Raw genomic sequence first — 18936 nt, 5'->3', positions numbered from 1 at the left:
AGTGACACTCCCCACCCCAGTGACACTCCCCACATCAGTGACATACTCCACACCAGTGACACTCCCCACCCCAGTGACACTCCCCACATCACTGACATACTCCACACCAGTGACACACTCCACACCACTGACACACTCCACCCCAGTGACACACGCCACACCAGTGACACACTCCACCCCAGTGACACACTCCACACCAGTGACACACTCCACCCCAGAGACACACTCCACACCAGTGACATTCCCCATCCCAGTGACACACTCCACATCAGTGACACACTCCACCCCAGTGACACACTCCACACCAGTGACATTCCCCACCCCAGTGACACTCCCCACCCCAGTTACACACTCCACACCAGTGACACACTCCACCCCAGTGACACACTCCACACCAGTGACACACTCCACACCAGTGACATTCCCCACCCCACTGACACACTCCACACCAGTGACACACTCCACCCCAGTGACACACTCCACCCCAGTGACACACTCCACACCAGTGACACACTCCACCCCAGTGACACACTCCACACCAGTGACATACTCCACACCAGTGACACACTCCACACCAGTGCTCCTCCTTTCTTTATTTAGCCAGTACATAGGTAAGGGAATGTTCTCTTGAGCTGTGAACAATTTTAGAAATTGATGAAAAAATACAATTTATTCAGAAAAGAAAGAAGAAAACTATGAAGTGAAGCTTCGCAGAGAAAGAACCCGACATGAACAGCTACACAATCCAGAAGATGAGCTTTGCTCACTGTTGAAGAATGCAAACTCCAGTCACATTCAGATGTCCTCTTTTCTACCTATCCAGAGCAGGTTTAAACACCAGTGCCACCAGCTCTCCTCTCGCGGAAATTCCTGGGAGAATTTTGGTAGTGCCAAATTTTAATTCTGCCAAATTGCTGATGGTGTGTTTCTCCTATTAGAAGAGTGTGGCTGTAGACACACAGAAACAGTAAAGAGATGCACTCAGCAGGACACAGTTGAAGAGCAGAAGACAGGCCAAGTACTGGAGAGACACTAGCAGTTGCCCAACACCTTCGAGATGGAAGAACCTGATGCATCTGGGTACAATATCTAGAATGGACTGAGTGCATCTAGTATCTGGCAGGTGACTATAACTGCTGCCTTTGCTGCAAGGACTCCCTGGGGAAGTGTCCCCGCGGAGAAGGACTCCCTGGGGAAGTGTCCCCGTGGAGAAGGACTCCCTTGGAGAAGGGTCCCCATGGAGACTCCCATTGTCTCTGATAAGAAAAACATCATACTTGCTCTCCAGCTGGGCTGCCTGTTCTCCCAGATCAAAAAACTAGAGCTTCAGCTGGGAAATATTCTACAGATGAACCCAAGGATGAAGACATTCAAAGTGGACACGACCTCGGATGCAGACACAGCCAACAGCCAGCTTATTTGTGATCACACAAGGAACGTGCATTTGGGTCTGACAAGCAGCAGAGTCCAGCCTGGCCTCCTTGAGGTCCACTTCCAGCCAGTCCTAGGAGACAGATGAGGGAGCAGCCAAAGAATGGGATGCGGGAATTTGCAGAGTCCCTGGCTCCAATGGACAGGAGCCAGTTGTGTTGTCTGAAGAATGTGGCTTCTGCATTGTGGGCGTGGGAAGTGGAGAGGTCTATGTCACCACACTGAGCCCTTGCTGACTCAGCCCAGGTGAGTCTCAGGTGTACGAGTGGGGATTATCCTTGTCTCTATTCAGGAGTATTTCCTTTCAGGGTGTCGATGCTGGGGCCCATATCTTTAATGCGTTGGAATCTCTGCCCAGAGCCATTTTGTCCATTCTTTGCTCCTGCAAATGTGTCTCTGGAAAATCAAGGCCTTCTGGTGTCTGTCCTGTGATGGACCCAGGTATGTTCAGTCCTCTACTTCATCCTGGCCAAGCCAATCTTTCTTCAAACACAAAAGAATCTATTGGAAATTGCTGTGTGCTCCTCTCTGAGGCTAAGAAATTTGGCACATGTCCACCACATGGTACAGAGAGTGCAGTGGCTGTCAGGAGCAGCAATTTCTTAGCAAAAATCACACTGTTTTTGTTTTTGTTTTGTTTGTTTTTTGAGGCAGGTTCTCACCAAGCAGCCCCAACTGGCTTCCATCTCACAGAGACCTGCCTGCCTCTGCTTTCTGAGTGCAGGAATTAAAGGTGTGCACCACCACACAGGGCTCTACAAATCACATTTTGAATATGAAATATCATGTTTGTTTTCTTTGGAACTTATGCTTAAATTTCTGTTCCCTTTCATACACTGGGATCTTTTAGATAAACTCAAGAATGTTTTCCCTTTTATTTACTATGAGATCAATTTATTGTACGGTAGAATAAATAAAGTATACATTTTTTTTTTTTAGAAAAGAGATTCACACCAGGCATGGTGGTACACACCTTTAATCTAGCACTGAAGAGGCAGAGACAGGTGGATCTTCCTGAGATCAAGGCCAGTCTGGTCTACATAGCAAGTTCAAGACCAGCCTGAGCAACAGGAGACCCTGTCTAAAAATAAATAATAAATAAACTTTTCATTTTTGAAAATCAGAAAAAAAAATAGATCAGAAAGCTGTTTTAAAAACCAGATTTTTCGTTTGTGCGGGTATGGCTGTGGAGACGAAGGGCCTGAGCCTGGCGGTCAGGGGTTGCTCTGCAGACCTGGATGCAAGAAGCAGCCTCCAGTGACCTGGTGCCCAGAGGACTAGTCAGCCCACGGGTGCTTGTCCCTGGGAAAGTGAACTGTCACCCAGTAAAGACCCCTCAGAGAGGGGAGGAGTCCACAAGACTTCTCTTTCTCTAATATTTAACATGCAAATCAGACCAGCTGACTGAGGAAAAGGGAATGCTTTAGTTATGACGTCCCAGCCTCACGGCACTGATTCCCAAAGCGCGCGCGCGCGCGCGCGCGCACACACACACACACACACACACACACACACACACACACACACACATCAGTTATCCTCACAAAAGAAGACCAGGATTCAACAACGCACCGTGCGCCTGCCTCCAGCCAGCTACAGCAAAAAGACTTCCATTTCTGGAACTGAGGGAGATGAGCCACTGTCCCCTGGGGCGTTCTCCCAAGGAATGCCCAAGAGACAGGGGCATTCATGTTCTCAGAGCAGAGTGCAGATTCAAGATCCCTCACTGCCCATCCCAGAGAGATAAAGAAGAAATGCCTGGTGACTACTGCACTGGGCCAGCCGTGCTGACAGGAGGAAACTGGGGTCCTGACGACGGACCCAGCTATTGGGGCTGGCCCTTCCCCGGCCACACAGAGATTCTGAGAAGTTGAGAGTGAGGCCTTCCAGAGGCGCCACCAGAACCAGGCACAGGACACTCCGGTGCGACACTCCAGTGCCTGTATTTTGAAATAACTTATTGATTCCAGCCCTGTGGAATTTGGCAAACGCTGCATTGAATTTAAATACATTATGATAATCAAGCTCTGGTGTTTGGATTACAGCTTCCAGGGCATGATTTAGCTGAATACTGTTTAAACCTCATTAATTGGTTCACAGCTGATTTGTAGTTTGTGATGGAGCAAGGGGTGGGGAGACCAGAAGGGCCGAGAGAGAATCCTCTCTCAACTTTGTCAGGCAAGTGTGATGTTACTGTAAACAAGGTAACAGGGGGGTAGAGCTGAAATGCTTAAAAAATAAACTTTTCAAATACTTTTAGGAAGGCCATTTACATGCAAACAATTCATATGCTAATTACAAACCATTTGAGTCTATTCTAAGCCAACTCCCTGGAGAACTTCAACTGCTCCTACCCCTCCCCCAGTTACGTTTCTGTTTTAATTGAAAGTTACAAAATGTTTGTCTACTAATGAGTGGAACCATTTATAGGAACTTGATATAGTCCATTTAAAAGAATGAAATTTCCCTGCAGGTTGACAAGATTCTCAAGGACTGAGAAAGCTCCCCTCCCTAGAACAGAATTCCTAAAAGGGACTTTGTGTGTAGGAACTCAAATTTGTGAGTATTTGGGATTAGGAAGTGTGTGTGTGTGTGTGTGTGTGTGTGTGTGTGTGTGTGTGTGTGTATACATGTAAATTTGCAAATTTGCAATCCTGGTGTTTTTTTTTAATTTCCAAATATTTCACCGTCTGACAGTCAAGTCAAAGATTTTTCCTCAAATCCAGGACAATGACACTCACTGCACCAGAAAAATGAAACCACATATTTAAGTCATAACTTCACAAATAGGTTTTCCAAGTATCGACAAAACAATAGGACTGCAGGTCTACACAAACTCACTGAGTGCCCCGCTCCATACCGAAGGACTGTGGGAATCAGAATGCTCTGGTAGGAGGGGGCTGGGCGCTGAGGCTGGGCTGAGCACTGCACCAGGGCCTGGAGTTCCTCTTTCCTGTGTATTGACTTTACTAATTGGGTTGCAAAATAAAATTAACACCAACAACACACTCCCTCCTCCAGTCCCAGCAGACTACACAGGGCGTCTGTCAGAGTGTAACTTTGGGTAGTGTTGTAATTAAACTCACGAGGGTGCGGGGACCTAGCACATGCCTTGGAATCCCATCTAACCCAACATAATTATTCTAACGTGAAATATAATTAATGAAGAAAATGCCTCAGATGTGCAGGCTAGGAAGGCAAATATAACCACCCTTTATTGTGCCTTCAAGGTTAGAATTATTACAGCACTTATAATTTTATTATAATTACCCATAATGAGACTGCACACATGTGATCAGTCGACATACTTCTGACAATGGAACTTTTCACGATGCCTCATTAGGTCTCTTAGTATGTATTTATGTGATTTTTGCTTTGCCTCCCAGTTTGGATGGCAACACAGCCCGTGTAAAGGCATATGTACGTATTTTAATAAAAAATACTACCATTAAAGATAATAAAATGATTACAGTGGCTGGATATTAAGATGTCACAGCTGTATAAGCCTCTCCTTTTATGCACTCCCATACCGAAGTGTTTTATGACCGATCATAAACCTATTAAACTACTGGTAATAAAGGATTGTAATTAGTGATAAAACCGTGTTGCTTAGTGAGCCAAGACAGTCATCCTTACTTTGGGTTTATTGAAAGTAATCAAGACAAAACCTTCAGCAATGTCAAATACAGTCTGAGAACAGAAGTGGCCTCCTTCTGGGCACGGCCACCCTTCCTGGGCTCTCTCCTCCAGCTGCCTTTGCCAACGTTTGCTTTGTTCTGTTTGGCGCGTTTTTGGGTCTCCCGTTTGCTAACAGGAGACACGAGAAGAAGTGAACCATTCTGAAGTGGAGATAAGCTGTCAAAGGGGCCTGGGCTGGAGCCCTGCGAAGACCCAGGGGTGCTCTGGGAGTTCAGCACCTCAGGAGGCACCTCTGAGCTTGTTTTGATTTGACGCGGCCAGGATCTCTGCAAAGAACACCCTTCAAACTGAGTTGCGATGGGTAGGAAGGCAGGGAACAAGCCATTGACCCAAGAGCCAAGATAGAACTGAGCACCCCCCCACACTACCTTCTCGGCCATCAAATCAAATTAACTTCCTCCTAGCCATCCTGAGTTGACTGTGAGCATCCCTTCCCAGGCACAAAAGCCCTGTGCTAATCCGTGCACCCTGGCCTGGGCCTCTTCTAGGCTGTGTGTTGGAGGCCTGGAATACATTTGCTGGGCCAGAATGCTGCTAGGATTGTTTCAAGCAGTCTTATAGAAAGTGTCATTTCCCGCTTCCCTATTTTAACCTCAGATTCAAAGTGAATCAAATTTATGAGGGCCGAGAGCTTTAAATATGTCTTTGAAAGGCATCAAAACCTGAACTATCACCTTTGTTCAGACAGCAGGGAGCGTGCTTCTCACGTCCAGGGCCAGAGCAGACAGAGGCGGCCTGTCCCCAGGTGGAAAATGGACAGCAGACCCCAGCGTTGCCAAAGGAAGTCATTCTGAGTTCTTATGAGGGTTAACTGAACTTCCAAGGTAAACTGCCTTCAAATGGCCAAGAAAAGTCCAGCCCACCTATCTCCGTCCATCTAGCAAACCCCAGAGCACAGCGAAGCGGGAGGGCCACGGAGCGGCCCCCGTTTCTCTGCAGCCTACTTGCTTGACTTTTCTCAGCACTGAACAGTAAACCAACTGGTACCAGGCTCCAGTTCAAGGGAAACCATGTTCCTCAGTGGATTAGAGAGTCAGGAATCAATTCACACACATACACACATGCAGACACACATGCACACACAATCAGAAAAGCCTAAAATGCACTGTAGTCTCACAGAGAGACCCAAGGGTGCAGTGCAAACCCCGTCACGAGGTTCATCTATCTGAGTGTCGGACCCTAACTTCCCCTGGAGATCGCGGTTCCCACAGAGGCCAGGAACATGGGAGGCAGATCCCTCTTTAAACCTGGGAAGGGCTGGAGTGAGGACCCTAACTTCCCCTGGAGATCGCGGTTCCCACAGAGGCCAGGAACATGGGAGGCAGATCCCTCTTTAGAGAGAGAGAGAGAGAGAGAGAGAGAGAGAGAGAGAGAGAGAGATTTGTACGTTATTTAGATTATTAGGGCTCTCCTGACTGCAACTCCACCTTATCGTGAATACAGTGTGTGCTTTCTCACTTACACAGTGACAGAATAAGGAGTGTTTTCGTGTAGTCTCAGGGAAATTATAAAAGGGAATTAAAATGTATCCATGTCTTCCTAAATGTCACCAGGTCCACATAACTTCCCATCTCTTAAAATCTGCATAGAGTCTGGGGTGCCGGGGGTTCGACAGTGCTCGCTAACACATCAGATAGAGGACTCATCTAGTTCATATTTTATCCAAAGCGTAGGCTGATCCTATGGCTCACGTAAAGCTCTAGCAGTTGGTTAGGTTTTAAGCTACTAGAAGAAAGTTAAGCTTCTGCATCGGCTGGCAGAGATACCAGCCATAAGCTGACAAGTAATTAAACTGGCCTATCTGTAACAACTGTCACCTCTTATTTCTGTGCAACTTGGATGCAAACCAAAAGCAAGACAGAGAGGGAGGGAAGGAGAGAGAGACATACACAGAGAGAGAGGGTGAGACAGAGAGGCAGAGAGAAAGACAGAGACAGAGACAGAGACGGAGGCCTAGATGGTAAGCCCGCTCTTCAGCAGACCACTTTAGCTGCCCTGGGACTCATGGGGAACTTGTGGAGTCATACATGGACCCAGGAACTTATATGCTGACCTGTGAGGCTACAGATAGACTTACTTGGACATCTAGAGGTAGAATAGGGCACTCAGAGGTAGACGGGGCATGTACCCATGGATTTGGGCCTTTAGACATGGAGGTGGGCATTTTTACACATGGATTTGGTTATTGCATTCAACATGGGCATTTACAGGTGAACTCTGGAACTGAAGGATGGACTTGGGCATTACAGGTGTACTACAGGGCTTATAGGTGGACTTGGGGACTTACAAGTGGATTTCGGGATTCACAGGTGAACTTGGGGACATACAGGTAGACCTGGCACTTACCAGTGGACTTGGGGACTCACGGGTTGAATTGGAGACTTACGAGTGGATTTCTGCAGTCACAGGCGGACTTGGGGATTTGCGGGTATACTTGAGCACTTAAAAGTGTATATCCCTATACAAAGGCATGGTCCTCTTTTGTTACCTTCAGGAAGGAGCGTCCGGTGAGGTGGGCATCTGGGCTCTGGTTTGCCCAGCAGCTGGGCGTTAGACCTTCTAGTTCTGCAAGAGTTGCGCTTCTACATCCCTGGAGCTAGGCCAAGGCACAGAGCTAGGACCCCTCCAAGGTAGATGCAGGGCTGACCGAGGTAGGTGCATGTCTTCATTCCTGGTCATTTTAACAAACGCTCCTCCCTGTCCTAGTCCCCCATCCAGAATCATTCTTGTGTTCTAGAGATGCCTGCTGTCTGAGGACACATCTTGTTCTTGTCTCCAGGATCACAGAGTTGTTCATCTCCAGGTTCTTAAGTGATGAGGTGTCCAGTGGCTTCCAACCCCTGTGGGCTTGAGGCCCAGCTACATCAGACTGAGCTCTTTTTTAAAAAGCACTGCATTTGTGTTGAGCATTTGGCAAGGACACTGTGTAGGACTCTTCCCCGAAATTAGTATGGCTCTGGTTCTCCAAAATGACTAGGCAGTATGTCACTCCTGGTCCTTTCCTGAGGAGACCCAATGTGGCTCATGAGGGGGCTGGGGAGAGTGATGGTGCCTAAGAAAGAGGGTCACGTCCCAGGTCCAGTGCCCTTTGCTGATGCTCTGCATGCCAGGGACCCAGGAAGACCTGCTGGCCTGACAGTAGATGCCACTGTGTGCCAACCTTAGAGAAAAAAGAGAGAGCACTGCCCAGCCCACGCTGCTGTGTGTAGTGCAATGTGAGGCTTCCGATGAAAATCTTGGACATCTGAGTGGATCTACCGTCTCTCCTTCATAATCCCCCTAATCTGAAGAAAAGAACAGACATTTTAGGGGATCGAATTGCAAGAACATCTAATGGTTTTCTTTTCAAATCTCTGAATACTTTCAGAGTCTTTTCTGTTCAAACAGCCCCTAAGCTTTGTTAATTTCCAAGTAGTTAAAATGGGAATGGCTTGCCAATCTTAGAAACACAGGCAGCCAATCCAAGCCCTCTCCACACATTCTGTTTATTTTTCTCCTAATGAAAAGTGTGACAAGCAAATAATTAAGCTGAAAAGCGAGCATAAATTTTTCAGAGTCCTCGGCCGTGGAGCAGACTCTTCTGAAGACTGGGCTTTAGAGGGGGCCTCAGAGAGCGCCTTCTTCTGTCATCCAAGTGATCTGGCCCAGCCTGGTTCATCAAATGGAATGTCTGATGTGCCTCAGCATAACAAATTATTTGTGTTGGATTTATTTCAGTGAATTCCCCCTCACCCTCCCAGTTTTCCAGAGAGTAAGCCCTGGGTTTTTAAACATTAGGAAAACAAGAAGATGTGAGGGACATATCCACAACAAAGGGAGGCCAGTGACCAGCCCAGTTCCATTGTCTTTGAACAACAAGTCAATGCAGACAGAAGTAAATGACAGTTAATTACAAATTACATTCTGGTTGGGGCCTTGCAGGCCTCTGGCCTTGAATAATGATCAGGCCCTCGGGCACTCACCTGCCTGCAAGGGAACTTGTGAGGCACCGGCTGGGGTTCAGGACACGTTTCAAAACAAGCTGCTAAACACAAAAGCTTATTGGATTACAGAGATTTAGGGAGAGCATTCAGATCTCTCTGGGCACCAGCAGGAGGGGCGGGGTTCAGGGGCGTGTCCCTCCTCCCACCACAGGCTGTTGAATGCAAGGCTCACTTTCTGTGGAAAGAAACCCTGTGCCCCTGTTCGCTGAAACTGGCAAACTGGTCTGGTGGTGAGCAGGTGCCCTGAGGGAGGACAGTGGGTGGTGGGCCCATCATAACGGGCCAACTGATTCTTTGGCAATCAGGAGCTAAGTCTACATTGCTGAGGCCACTTTAGACTCACAGCCAAGTGAGACCAACTCCACATTCAAGTTTATATTACTGTTCTCAGAATAGGATTTTTGTCACCACTAGCAGACATTTTAATTTACTAATAATTTTTTACATTTATTTAGTTTAAACAGTCAATGAACTTATTATATGTTAAATGAAATTCCAAGTCAATCCATTTGCAAAAATAAGACAATGTCAAAAATAATTAATGTCATTGCCGGTGCACTGAAAAGACCTTGGTTTTTGTAATGCACTGAAGCAATTTCTATTCATTTGTTTGAGCTAAATACTTACTGTTGAAGACAAAAGACGCAACACTTTGACCCTGAGCTCATTATGCACCTTAGAAACCTTCCTGAATCCAAGGCCACACTGTGTGCAGGAAGTCCAGGACTGGAGGGGAGGTCGGGGGGCTTCAGGGTTGACATGCTACCCATACCTCTCTCTGCAGCAACTTCCCTTTAGCTCCGATTAGAACTTCCAAAGAAAGATGTTTGGAAACCATTCCTCAGACGTGATGAGGACACTAGCCAACTGAGAAGTTTAATCTCTCTGCCTGGCTGTGCCTGGCTCCCTCTCTCTCTTTCTCCCTCCCCCCCCTCCCTCCCTCCCTCTCTTTTTCCCTCCCTCCTTCCTCTCCCTCTCCCTCTCCCTCTTCCTCTCCCTCTCCCTTTCTCTAGCAGTCCAGAACAAACTCTTACCTGCTTTGCAAAATTACTTTAAAATGTAAAAAAAAAAATTATAAAAATATGCAGAAAAATTGTCTTTTGGAGGGGTCCAAAGTCTAGATGATAAATGCAATTCATTTGCATAAGCAGCATTAGTAACCAACCAACAGTTGGTAGAGCTTTCTTGCAAAATGTTAACAATGCAACCCTAGTCTTGCTGGGACCAAGGGCTGGTCCAGCAGAGCCTCAGTTTGGCAGCAGCTGCACAGCAAGTCCCTCAAAGCCCCTAGGAAACCTCTACAGCTGGGTGTGGTGGTACTTGTTCTGGTGATCCCAGGCAGGAGGATCTCCAGGAGTTTGAGGCCAGCCTGAGCTACAGAGTGGGGGTGATGGGGGTGGCTTAGAATCTACATTTGAAGGAAACAGTGAGCTATGTCCCCCATAGTGCAGAGCCTCATCAGAGAGACCAAAAAAAAAAAGATAAAAAGCTAGATTAAGTCCCACTGAGATGACTTTAAATGTTTCTTTTCTGCCATCCAAAGTGAAGTGAAAATCTGGGAGTTTTAATCGGGAAACAAAGCAATGGGAAGCAGTGCGGGGCCCAGGACTCCTGAGCGCGGTAAGCCTCTCTGGGAAACTGCTTTCAGAAGGACACCCTAGCTGGGTGTGGTGTGGTGGCTCCCACGGTAACCCCAGCACTCAGAGGCAGTAGGATTGCGGAGAATTCAAGGAAAGCTTATGCTACAAAGTGAGTTCCAGCCTTCGCTCAGTGTAAACCGCCTCCAACCACAGGAACATCATGCCAGCCAGGAAATAATTCCAAGAATCAGCACATACAGTTGTGTGACGCTCCTACACGGCAGCGGAGCTGTCAACAGTGGGACGAGGCGCCCCACAGAATGGGGACTTATTTTTTTATTAACTATACACCTGATGTTTCAGTGGGCAGTTTAAGAGTGTTCCCTGAGATGTTCCTAAATCATGCTCACACACCCCTTCTACATAGAAAAAAAAAGGGGGGGGGGCACTGGAGAGATGGCTCAGCTGTTAAGAACACTAGTTGTTCTTGTAGGAGACCAGGGTTCAAATCCCAGCACCCACATGGCAGCTAACAACTGTCCAGAACTCCAGTTCCAGGGGATCCAACGGCCTCTTCTGACCTCCATGGACATTGCACGACATGGTGCACTTACCTACATGCAGGCAATACATGCTTACACATAAAATAAAAATAATAAAATATATTTTTAAATTGTCAATTACACATCTGACAGAAGATTAATGTCTATAATCTGCAAAGAACTAAAAAAATTAAAAACCAGGGCTAGAAAGATGGCTCAGCAGTTAAGGGTGACTTGAGTTCAATTCCCAGTACCTACGCTGAGGGGCTCACGACTGACTGTAGTTCTAGTTCCACGGGATCCAGAGCCTCTTCAGGTGTCCGTGGGCACTATACTCACCTGCACAAACCCCCACATAGATACATACATATTTTAAAAATTAAATAAATCTAAAAAGAAAACCCACCAATTTATTCTATCAATTAGTGGACTAATGAACCGAATAGACAGTACTTAAAGAAACCCAAGTGGCCAATACGTATTTGAAAAAAGTATTCAACATTCTTAGTCATTAGAGAAATACTTTGAGATCCTGCCTTACCTAGTCAGAACGGCCATCATCAAGAAACAAAAAGAGAGTGAAGGAATCTTGAATCCGCGATGTCAGCAGCAGTGAGCCAGGGCCAAGACACGGCTCCGGTCTTCTTCAGTCTGAGATCTCCACCGAGGTGAAGCTGGGATTGTGGACCGCACAGCAGAGGAGAGTTTCTGGACGAGCCCGCACGAAGCAGAGCTGCAGTACAGCAGGCAGAGGTTTCAGCACAGATACAGGCATGGGAGTTCACAGAAAACAAAATGCTCATCGTCGGGCTCGGCACACCCCAGCATGGGTGTGGGTATCTCAACACAGAGTTCAGATCAAGTGTCTAACTTAGCTACTTTTCCTGTTGCTGTGACAAAAGCAACTTGGGGGGAACGTGTTTGTCAGCTCATACCTTAAGAGAAAGTCTTCCATGGCAGAGAAGCCTGAGGTTCAGGAGCCTGAGGTAGCTGCCACATTATATCCACAGTCAAGAAGCAAAGAGCATGAACACCAGTGCTAAACTCATGTTTATCACCCACCATCCCAGCTCAGGGCCACCCACAGTGGGCAGGGCCTCCCACCACAGCTAACCTGACCAATCCCAGCTCAGGGAATGAGGCCACCCACAGTGGGCAGGGCTTCCCACCACAGCTAACCTGACCAAGATACTTTCCCATAGGCTTGCAAGAGGTTGCTCTCCCAGATGACTCTAGATCTCATCAGATTGACAGCTGAGATGATCTATCACAGCGTCTTTACAATAACCATGTATGTGATTTTGGAGGCTTCTGAAGTTATATCTTAAAGAGTTGCTAAGGATCCCAAATGAGACCATAGTCTGGTGAGCACTGGGTAGGATTGTAGGTGATAAGAGAAAACAAAGTTTCAGGAGAAGTTAAGGTTTTATTTTGAAATTATGTTTACATGTGTGTGCGTGCGTGCGTGTGTGTGTGTGTGTGTGTGTGTGTGTGTGTGTGTATGTGTATGGGCATGTGCATGTGAATGTCGTGCCCAGTGAGGCCAGAAGAGGGCATCAGATACCCTGGAGATGGAGTTACAGGTGGCTGTGACTCACCTGACCTGGGCGCTGGGAATGGAACTGGGGTACTCTGAGGAGTGGTATGTACTCTTAACCACTAGGCTGTCTCTCCATCACCAACATGTTCTTTTTTTTTTTTTTAACTTTTACAAAAACTGAGAATTTCATACATGCATGTAAGGTGTTTTGATCAAATTACAGTCTCGTTTATGGGAATCCGAGGAAATTCTAGCTTACACTGGCAAAGAGGCTGTGCAACGTTCAAGGCCTTCTGTGCTCAGCCCCCTTATATGACTGCTGTTTTAACATTCTTATTCAAAATACCTCTATAAAAAGAGTGCTGTCTCTATGTAGGCAACCTTCACAGTAATTTTTGTTAATTGTGCTAGAATTCTTGATGCTCAGCTGGTGAGAGACCTGCAGACTCCAGGGTAAATGGATCTGTTTTCTTCTTATGCCCTCTTTTTTTTAAAAAAAAAAAAAAATTTATTTTTTATTTTTATTTTATGTGTATGTGTGTATTGCCTACATGTAGGTAAGCGCACGTGTGTCGTGCAATGCCCGCAAGGACAGAAGAGGCCATCAGCACCTCTGAAACTGGAGTTACAGACAGTTGTTAGCTGCCATGTGGCTGCTGGGATTCAAACCTGAGGCTTCTTCAGAAACAACCAGTGTTCTTAACTGCTGAGGCATCTCTCCAGCCCCTTCTTATGCCCTCTTTTATTTCCCTATTTTTCTATCCTGCTTCAGTGGAAATGTAGACTTGTGAAGCCACTATGGATGTCAATATGGAGATCTGTCCTAGCTTCCTTTCCCACTACTGTGATAAAATATCTCAACAGAAGCAACATAAGGAGGAAGAGCTCATTTGGCCACAATTTCAAGTGACAGACCATCATGAAGGGGGAGGTCAAGGAGGCGGGACCTTGAGGCACCGGGTCCATCCACACTCAAGAACAGAGAACAATACATCAATGTGCGCATGCATGTGCTCAGCTTCCTCCTGTTCAATCAGCCTGGGATCTGTCCCACGAATGAAATTGCCCACATTCAGAGTAAGTTTTTCTACCTGCATTAATCCAGGTTTGCACTAAATTTTTTTCCCTTTTCCCTTCTTGGGAGGCTCACTCCTGTGCCCTCCGAGGCCCCAGGGCTCACAGACTAACATAAGACATTTTTAGTTTGGGGTTTGTACAGTTTACTACATTTGAGTGACTTACAAAAAAATGGTTTCTCATGACCCATGCCTCATTCAAGCCCTGCCCACAGTCTCCACTAGCATTCGCCCTGTGGATGGGGTCTCACCGCACAGTCTCAGTGCCTCATCTTGCCATGCTGTTTGTTCCCCGAGTTCCAAAATGGCCGCTGCACTAAATCTCAATTTGGTCACTACCTATCTCACAGTGACTCAGCTAACTCTCTGCAGTGGTTCAGCTACACCACCCACTCTCGCCCCAGCTTACCCACACTTTTTGGAGGAATGAATAATTTCTGGGCCACACCCAGTTAAGACAATCACTCACAATCTAGGCAATCCCTCATTGAAACTCCCTTCCCAGGTTATTCTAGATTGTGTCAAGTCAAAACTAACCATCACAAGATCTCTCCAAAAACTAAAACTCGGACCACCATGTGACCCAGCTGTTGTGTATTTACCCAAAGGTGTCACAGAGACACCTGCACATCCCTGTCTATTGCAACTCTATTTACAACAACCAGGAAATGGTCAACTTAGTTGACCATCTGCTGATGAACAGAGAGAGAAAATGCAGTATGTATACACAATTGAGTTTTGTTTGGTCAAAAGGAAGAATAAAATGGCGTTATTTGCAGGAAGATGGATAGAAGTGGAAATCATCATGGTAAGCAAATAAACCAGACTCAAAGACAACATCTCATGTAATCTAAATTTAAATTATATACATAGGACATGAAGAGGGCCAGCAAATTTGGTTAAGAGCAATAGACTAGCCCCAGTGTAAATAGGATGGCTAGGTACTAGTCCAATGATTCCAGGTTCTAGGTACTCACTCTCCTGAGTGGGAGATAAATAACCCCAGCCTCCTCATCCATTAGATGTGGGGGAGCCATTTGTGGGTTGGAGAGGACTGGACAGAGTCAGGGAGGGTTTCATCCTGAGGGCAGTCCATTCTCCAAAGTCCCCATTGATCATGAGAGGGGTGAGGCTTAGTGGGAGGCTAAGGGTGACAGTATGTCCAGGGCCTGTCCCTACTGCAATGAAAACAGGAACCAGGTGGGGTTTGGGATCGTGTCTGGTTAGTTTTGTCTTAGCTCATAGCCTAGCCTTATAGCAGAGGCTATCAACTGGTATGTAAACTTGGAGGAGTCTGTATTTTTTCCATCTCTGGCTCCTCTGCTTTTGGTTATTAGAGACCCTGAGGCTAGGTCCCAGAGCTCTTGTTGTGGGGTTTGGGGGACCAAGTTTAAGTTTTTGGACTTTTTTCCACATACCAGGGGCTGACTGGCTATTGGACTGAATATGAACAACAACAACAAAAATGTCCCTCCTGGGATTGGGATACAGCCCGGTGTACTCAGTAACAGTGTCCCCGCGGGGTGCCCCTGAACCTTAGCTGTCCTGGGGGTAGAAGAGCAGCCTAGATTAGCAAAGCTTCAGATAGCTGATGCTACAGAAAGTAAAAAGGAACTTACAGGTTAGCGACAAAAGTCAGGCAAAGGACAATGCTAACAAGACACTGGGGGGCTGAAGAGACGGCTCAGCAGTTAAGATCACTGGCTGTTTCTGCAGAGGACCTGGGTTTGATTCTTAGAACCCACATGGTGGATAACAACTGTCTGTAACTCCAGTTCCAGGGGAATTCACTGCCCTCTTTTGAGCTCCACAGGCATTGCATGACACAGGTGCACTTAGATAATGTAGGCAATACACTCATACATATAAAATAAAAAATCATAAATAAAAATTTTTAAAGATGTCAGATAAGCAAGTCTTCAGGGAACCTGTTTTGTGTTCAGAGCACTGAATTTACAGCATAAAAATTAAAGGATAGTTACGGTTGTTAGTATATCTGCAGCAACTAGGAAGAAGAGAGTTTTGAAATATCTGAAAGGGTCTAAGATATTACTTCTGCCATACTTCCCCACATTGGTTTGTGAACAACAGTTAATGCTTGGACTATTGCTACCAGAAGTACTTGACTTTGTAATTCTAAAAAATTCCAATGAAGCGTTATGAAAAGGGCAAAGACCCCATAAATGTGTTTTAGTCTTTTGTCAATCATGTTTAGAATCATTATATTGAACACACATAACGGAATTGAGTAACATTATAATGGCATTGCAATCTATGTAACCATGTCAAATCCTTTACTTGTTCCTCCTAGCCATATAACAAAGACTTTTAATTGGTTGAATCCCAGAATTCCCTCATCAATGTGAATTTGGGTGGTTCAACTTTCACTAAAATTACTTTGGAATTGTTAGACAAAGCCAGCTTTACGCAGTTTGATATAAAGGCATGGCACTGGTGGCTATGATAGTAGATACCAGAGCAATTCCTGCAGTAATCCGTGATATGAATGTTTTGCTACAGTGTTTACGATGTTGAATAGCCTCTTGCCTGAGTGCTAAAATAGACATTTCTTGCCAAGGGTCATCCAGCTCCATAGGTAATCACACAGCAACAGGCCTCTTTAGGACTGAGAGTTTTATATCATCCCCTTCCTAATGAGAGTGAAAAATACATTGTTGCAGTTTGCAGTTCTCAGTTTGTGAAAGTGATGTGTTTTGTTGTGGGTAGTGAGAATATTACCAGATAAAATAATTTAAGGGTTTAATACACATGCTTTAAAAAAAAACCCACATACAAATAGCATATAGGTAAATATTATTATGTTTCCTGTATACTGGAATTTTCCATTCTAGAACATAACTTTTGAATTCGAGATAGAATCTTGTAAAGGACTAATCCCAAGTGTGATGCTGGAGGACTGAGCCTTCCTCAGGCCAATTTCATGGTATTATTGCTGTGGAGAACAGTATGATGATTATGGTTATATTGAGTGTTGAAGATTCTCATGTTAAAATCCTATTTTTGCCATCTACCCTTTGTTCTCTTCTCTGTCCTAGAGTCAGGTAGCCAGCATGGCTCAGAAAAGGGATTTGGAGTACACTTTGAGATAAACATGCTTGAGTCTGAAGTGTGAGGGCCCATCCAGTCTTGAAAGCCAGCTTCTCAGTGACCTCAAGCAGTATATGACAATTTACTAATAAAAGTCTGCCAAGAGGAGCAACAGAGAACAGCCTATACGAATCGAGGGATGAGAGAGAAGGGAAGCTTGGGCATAGGAAACCTCACACCATCTGCTCTTCCTGTGTATGAAATTTTCAAGATCTGGTAGAATTAATGGATCGAATGTGCCAGATTCAGAACATCAGTCATCATTAATTAATCTGTGTGGTGGTCAGACTAAGCTTGATAGATGGTAAATTTAAGATCAGACTGGAGTCCCAAGGCTGAGATGTTATTTAAAATGCAGACTAAGGGCATCTTGCGAGGCACACCGAGACTTTTCAAACCCATACTGCAAGACAAGAATGCTGAGATAAATGCCAGGGCCTGGGATTTAAGTCAGAGTGCCTTCCAAGACAAAAGCCCAGTCCAATGAGGGCAATAGGCCAGATCTCAGTCTATCCACTGGAATGTTTCCCAAAGTGGGGCTCTAAGGGATCTCCAAGATATGAGGTATGAAATGCCTGAAATGCCTGTCCTAGGGGGCACTGCCAAGGAGGACGGAGGACACTGGCCCTGTAGTTGGGCTGAGGATGGACAGTGTTGGGTGGAATAGACTGGTGCATCAGTGATGGTCCTTGTCCTGGAGGTTGGAGAGACATGAGTCAGAGAGGCAAGATCAGAGATAGGGAAAACAGGGAGGGGATGTTGGCAGCAGATCTCCTTGATCAGTAATTAAGAGCCTGCTGCAAGACCCTGCCTCTCCTACATAGCAATAAGGCCTAAGAACCAAAGCTGTGGGTTGCTTCTGGCCACTTTCAGCCAAAGTAGTTGGGGGGGGACAGTGCAGAGAAGATAGAGGGGAGAGAGAGAAGAGAGGAGAGAGAGAAGAGAGAGAGGAGAGAGAGGAGAGAGAGGAGAGAGAAGAGAGAGAGAGAGAGAGAGAGAGAGAGAGAGAGAGAGAGGGAGAGAGGCAAGCCGGGGCCAAGCCTTGCTGAGAACTCTTCCCTGGTTTTTCAGCATCAAATGTTAGAAAATAAAAAGCAGGAAAAGAGATGATGGAGACCAACCTCAACAGACCAGCAGGTTCATTAAGACGGAGCAGACCATAAAGCTGAGAGGGCCCGCCCAGCATAGAGCCCTGGGGCTGGAGGAGGTAGGCACCCATTCATGGCCTGGAATCCTCTCTCACAGATGCAGTATTTTTTCTTATTCTCCCTTCATGGAGTGGGAAGGAGCTTGTGATTGAGGTTGTGTCATATGAGAGGCAGTTGCAGGGTTAGCTATAGTTATGTGAGATGCTAGGTTCTGGGAAAGTGACCAGAGGGTGGCCACCATTCAAGGAACACTCAGAGCCTCAGGACCTCATATTTCTCCATCAGTGAAAAGAAGAGGCTTAAAGAGAGAGGAGGACAAGAGAGGGCAATGAGGGCAGAAAGACGGAGTTGTGTGTTAAGCAGAAGTCTCTTAATGGTGCCCACTAGGTTACAGGCTAACTAAAATACTAGTAAAAATAAATAAGCCAGGTGTGTTGGCTCACACTTCTAACACTAGCATTCTAGGAGACTAAGGCAGGGGGACTCAATACACATCTCTCTCTTCATACAATCTTCATGGAGGGCATAAAAGAGTGTAGGATTGTCAGATCTCGAACTGCAGTCACAGACAACAAGTTGTTAGTCACCATGGAGGTGCCAAGGAGACAGTGCTCCTAACTGCTGAGTCATCTATCCAGACCCTACAAAATAAACTTTTTAAGACTAAAATTTTGAAGTGGGAATTTTTACACACACACACATACACACACACACACACACACACACACACACACACACACACACACACACCAGTGGGACAGGCAAAATTCATAAGTAAAAAAGAAAGTTTGGTTTTCATACCACAGAACATGAAAACTGCTTCCAAGGC

General features: G+C 46.0%; 1 protein-coding gene across 1 annotated transcript; it reads left to right on the top strand.

The window, feature by feature from the left end:
* The first annotated feature begins 1237 nt into the window (after positions 1–1237).
* On the top strand, positions 1238–1863 carry LOC103749692 (ret finger protein-like 3). The gene is given in 3 exon segments (XM_029555762.1): positions 1238–1497; positions 1724–1786; positions 1788–1863. Coding segments are annotated over 3 exon segments (399 nt in total).
* The last annotated feature ends 17073 nt before the right edge of the window (positions 1864–18936 follow it).

The sequence above is a fragment of the Nannospalax galili genome, unplaced genomic scaffold (genome assembly GCF_000622305.1).
Source record: "Nannospalax galili isolate Female #2095 unplaced genomic scaffold, S.galili_v1.0 scaffold1146, whole genome shotgun sequence".
Taxonomy (NCBI): domain Eukaryota; kingdom Metazoa; phylum Chordata; class Mammalia; order Rodentia; family Spalacidae; genus Nannospalax; species Nannospalax galili.
This window is presented reverse-complemented; position numbering and strand designations above follow the sequence as displayed.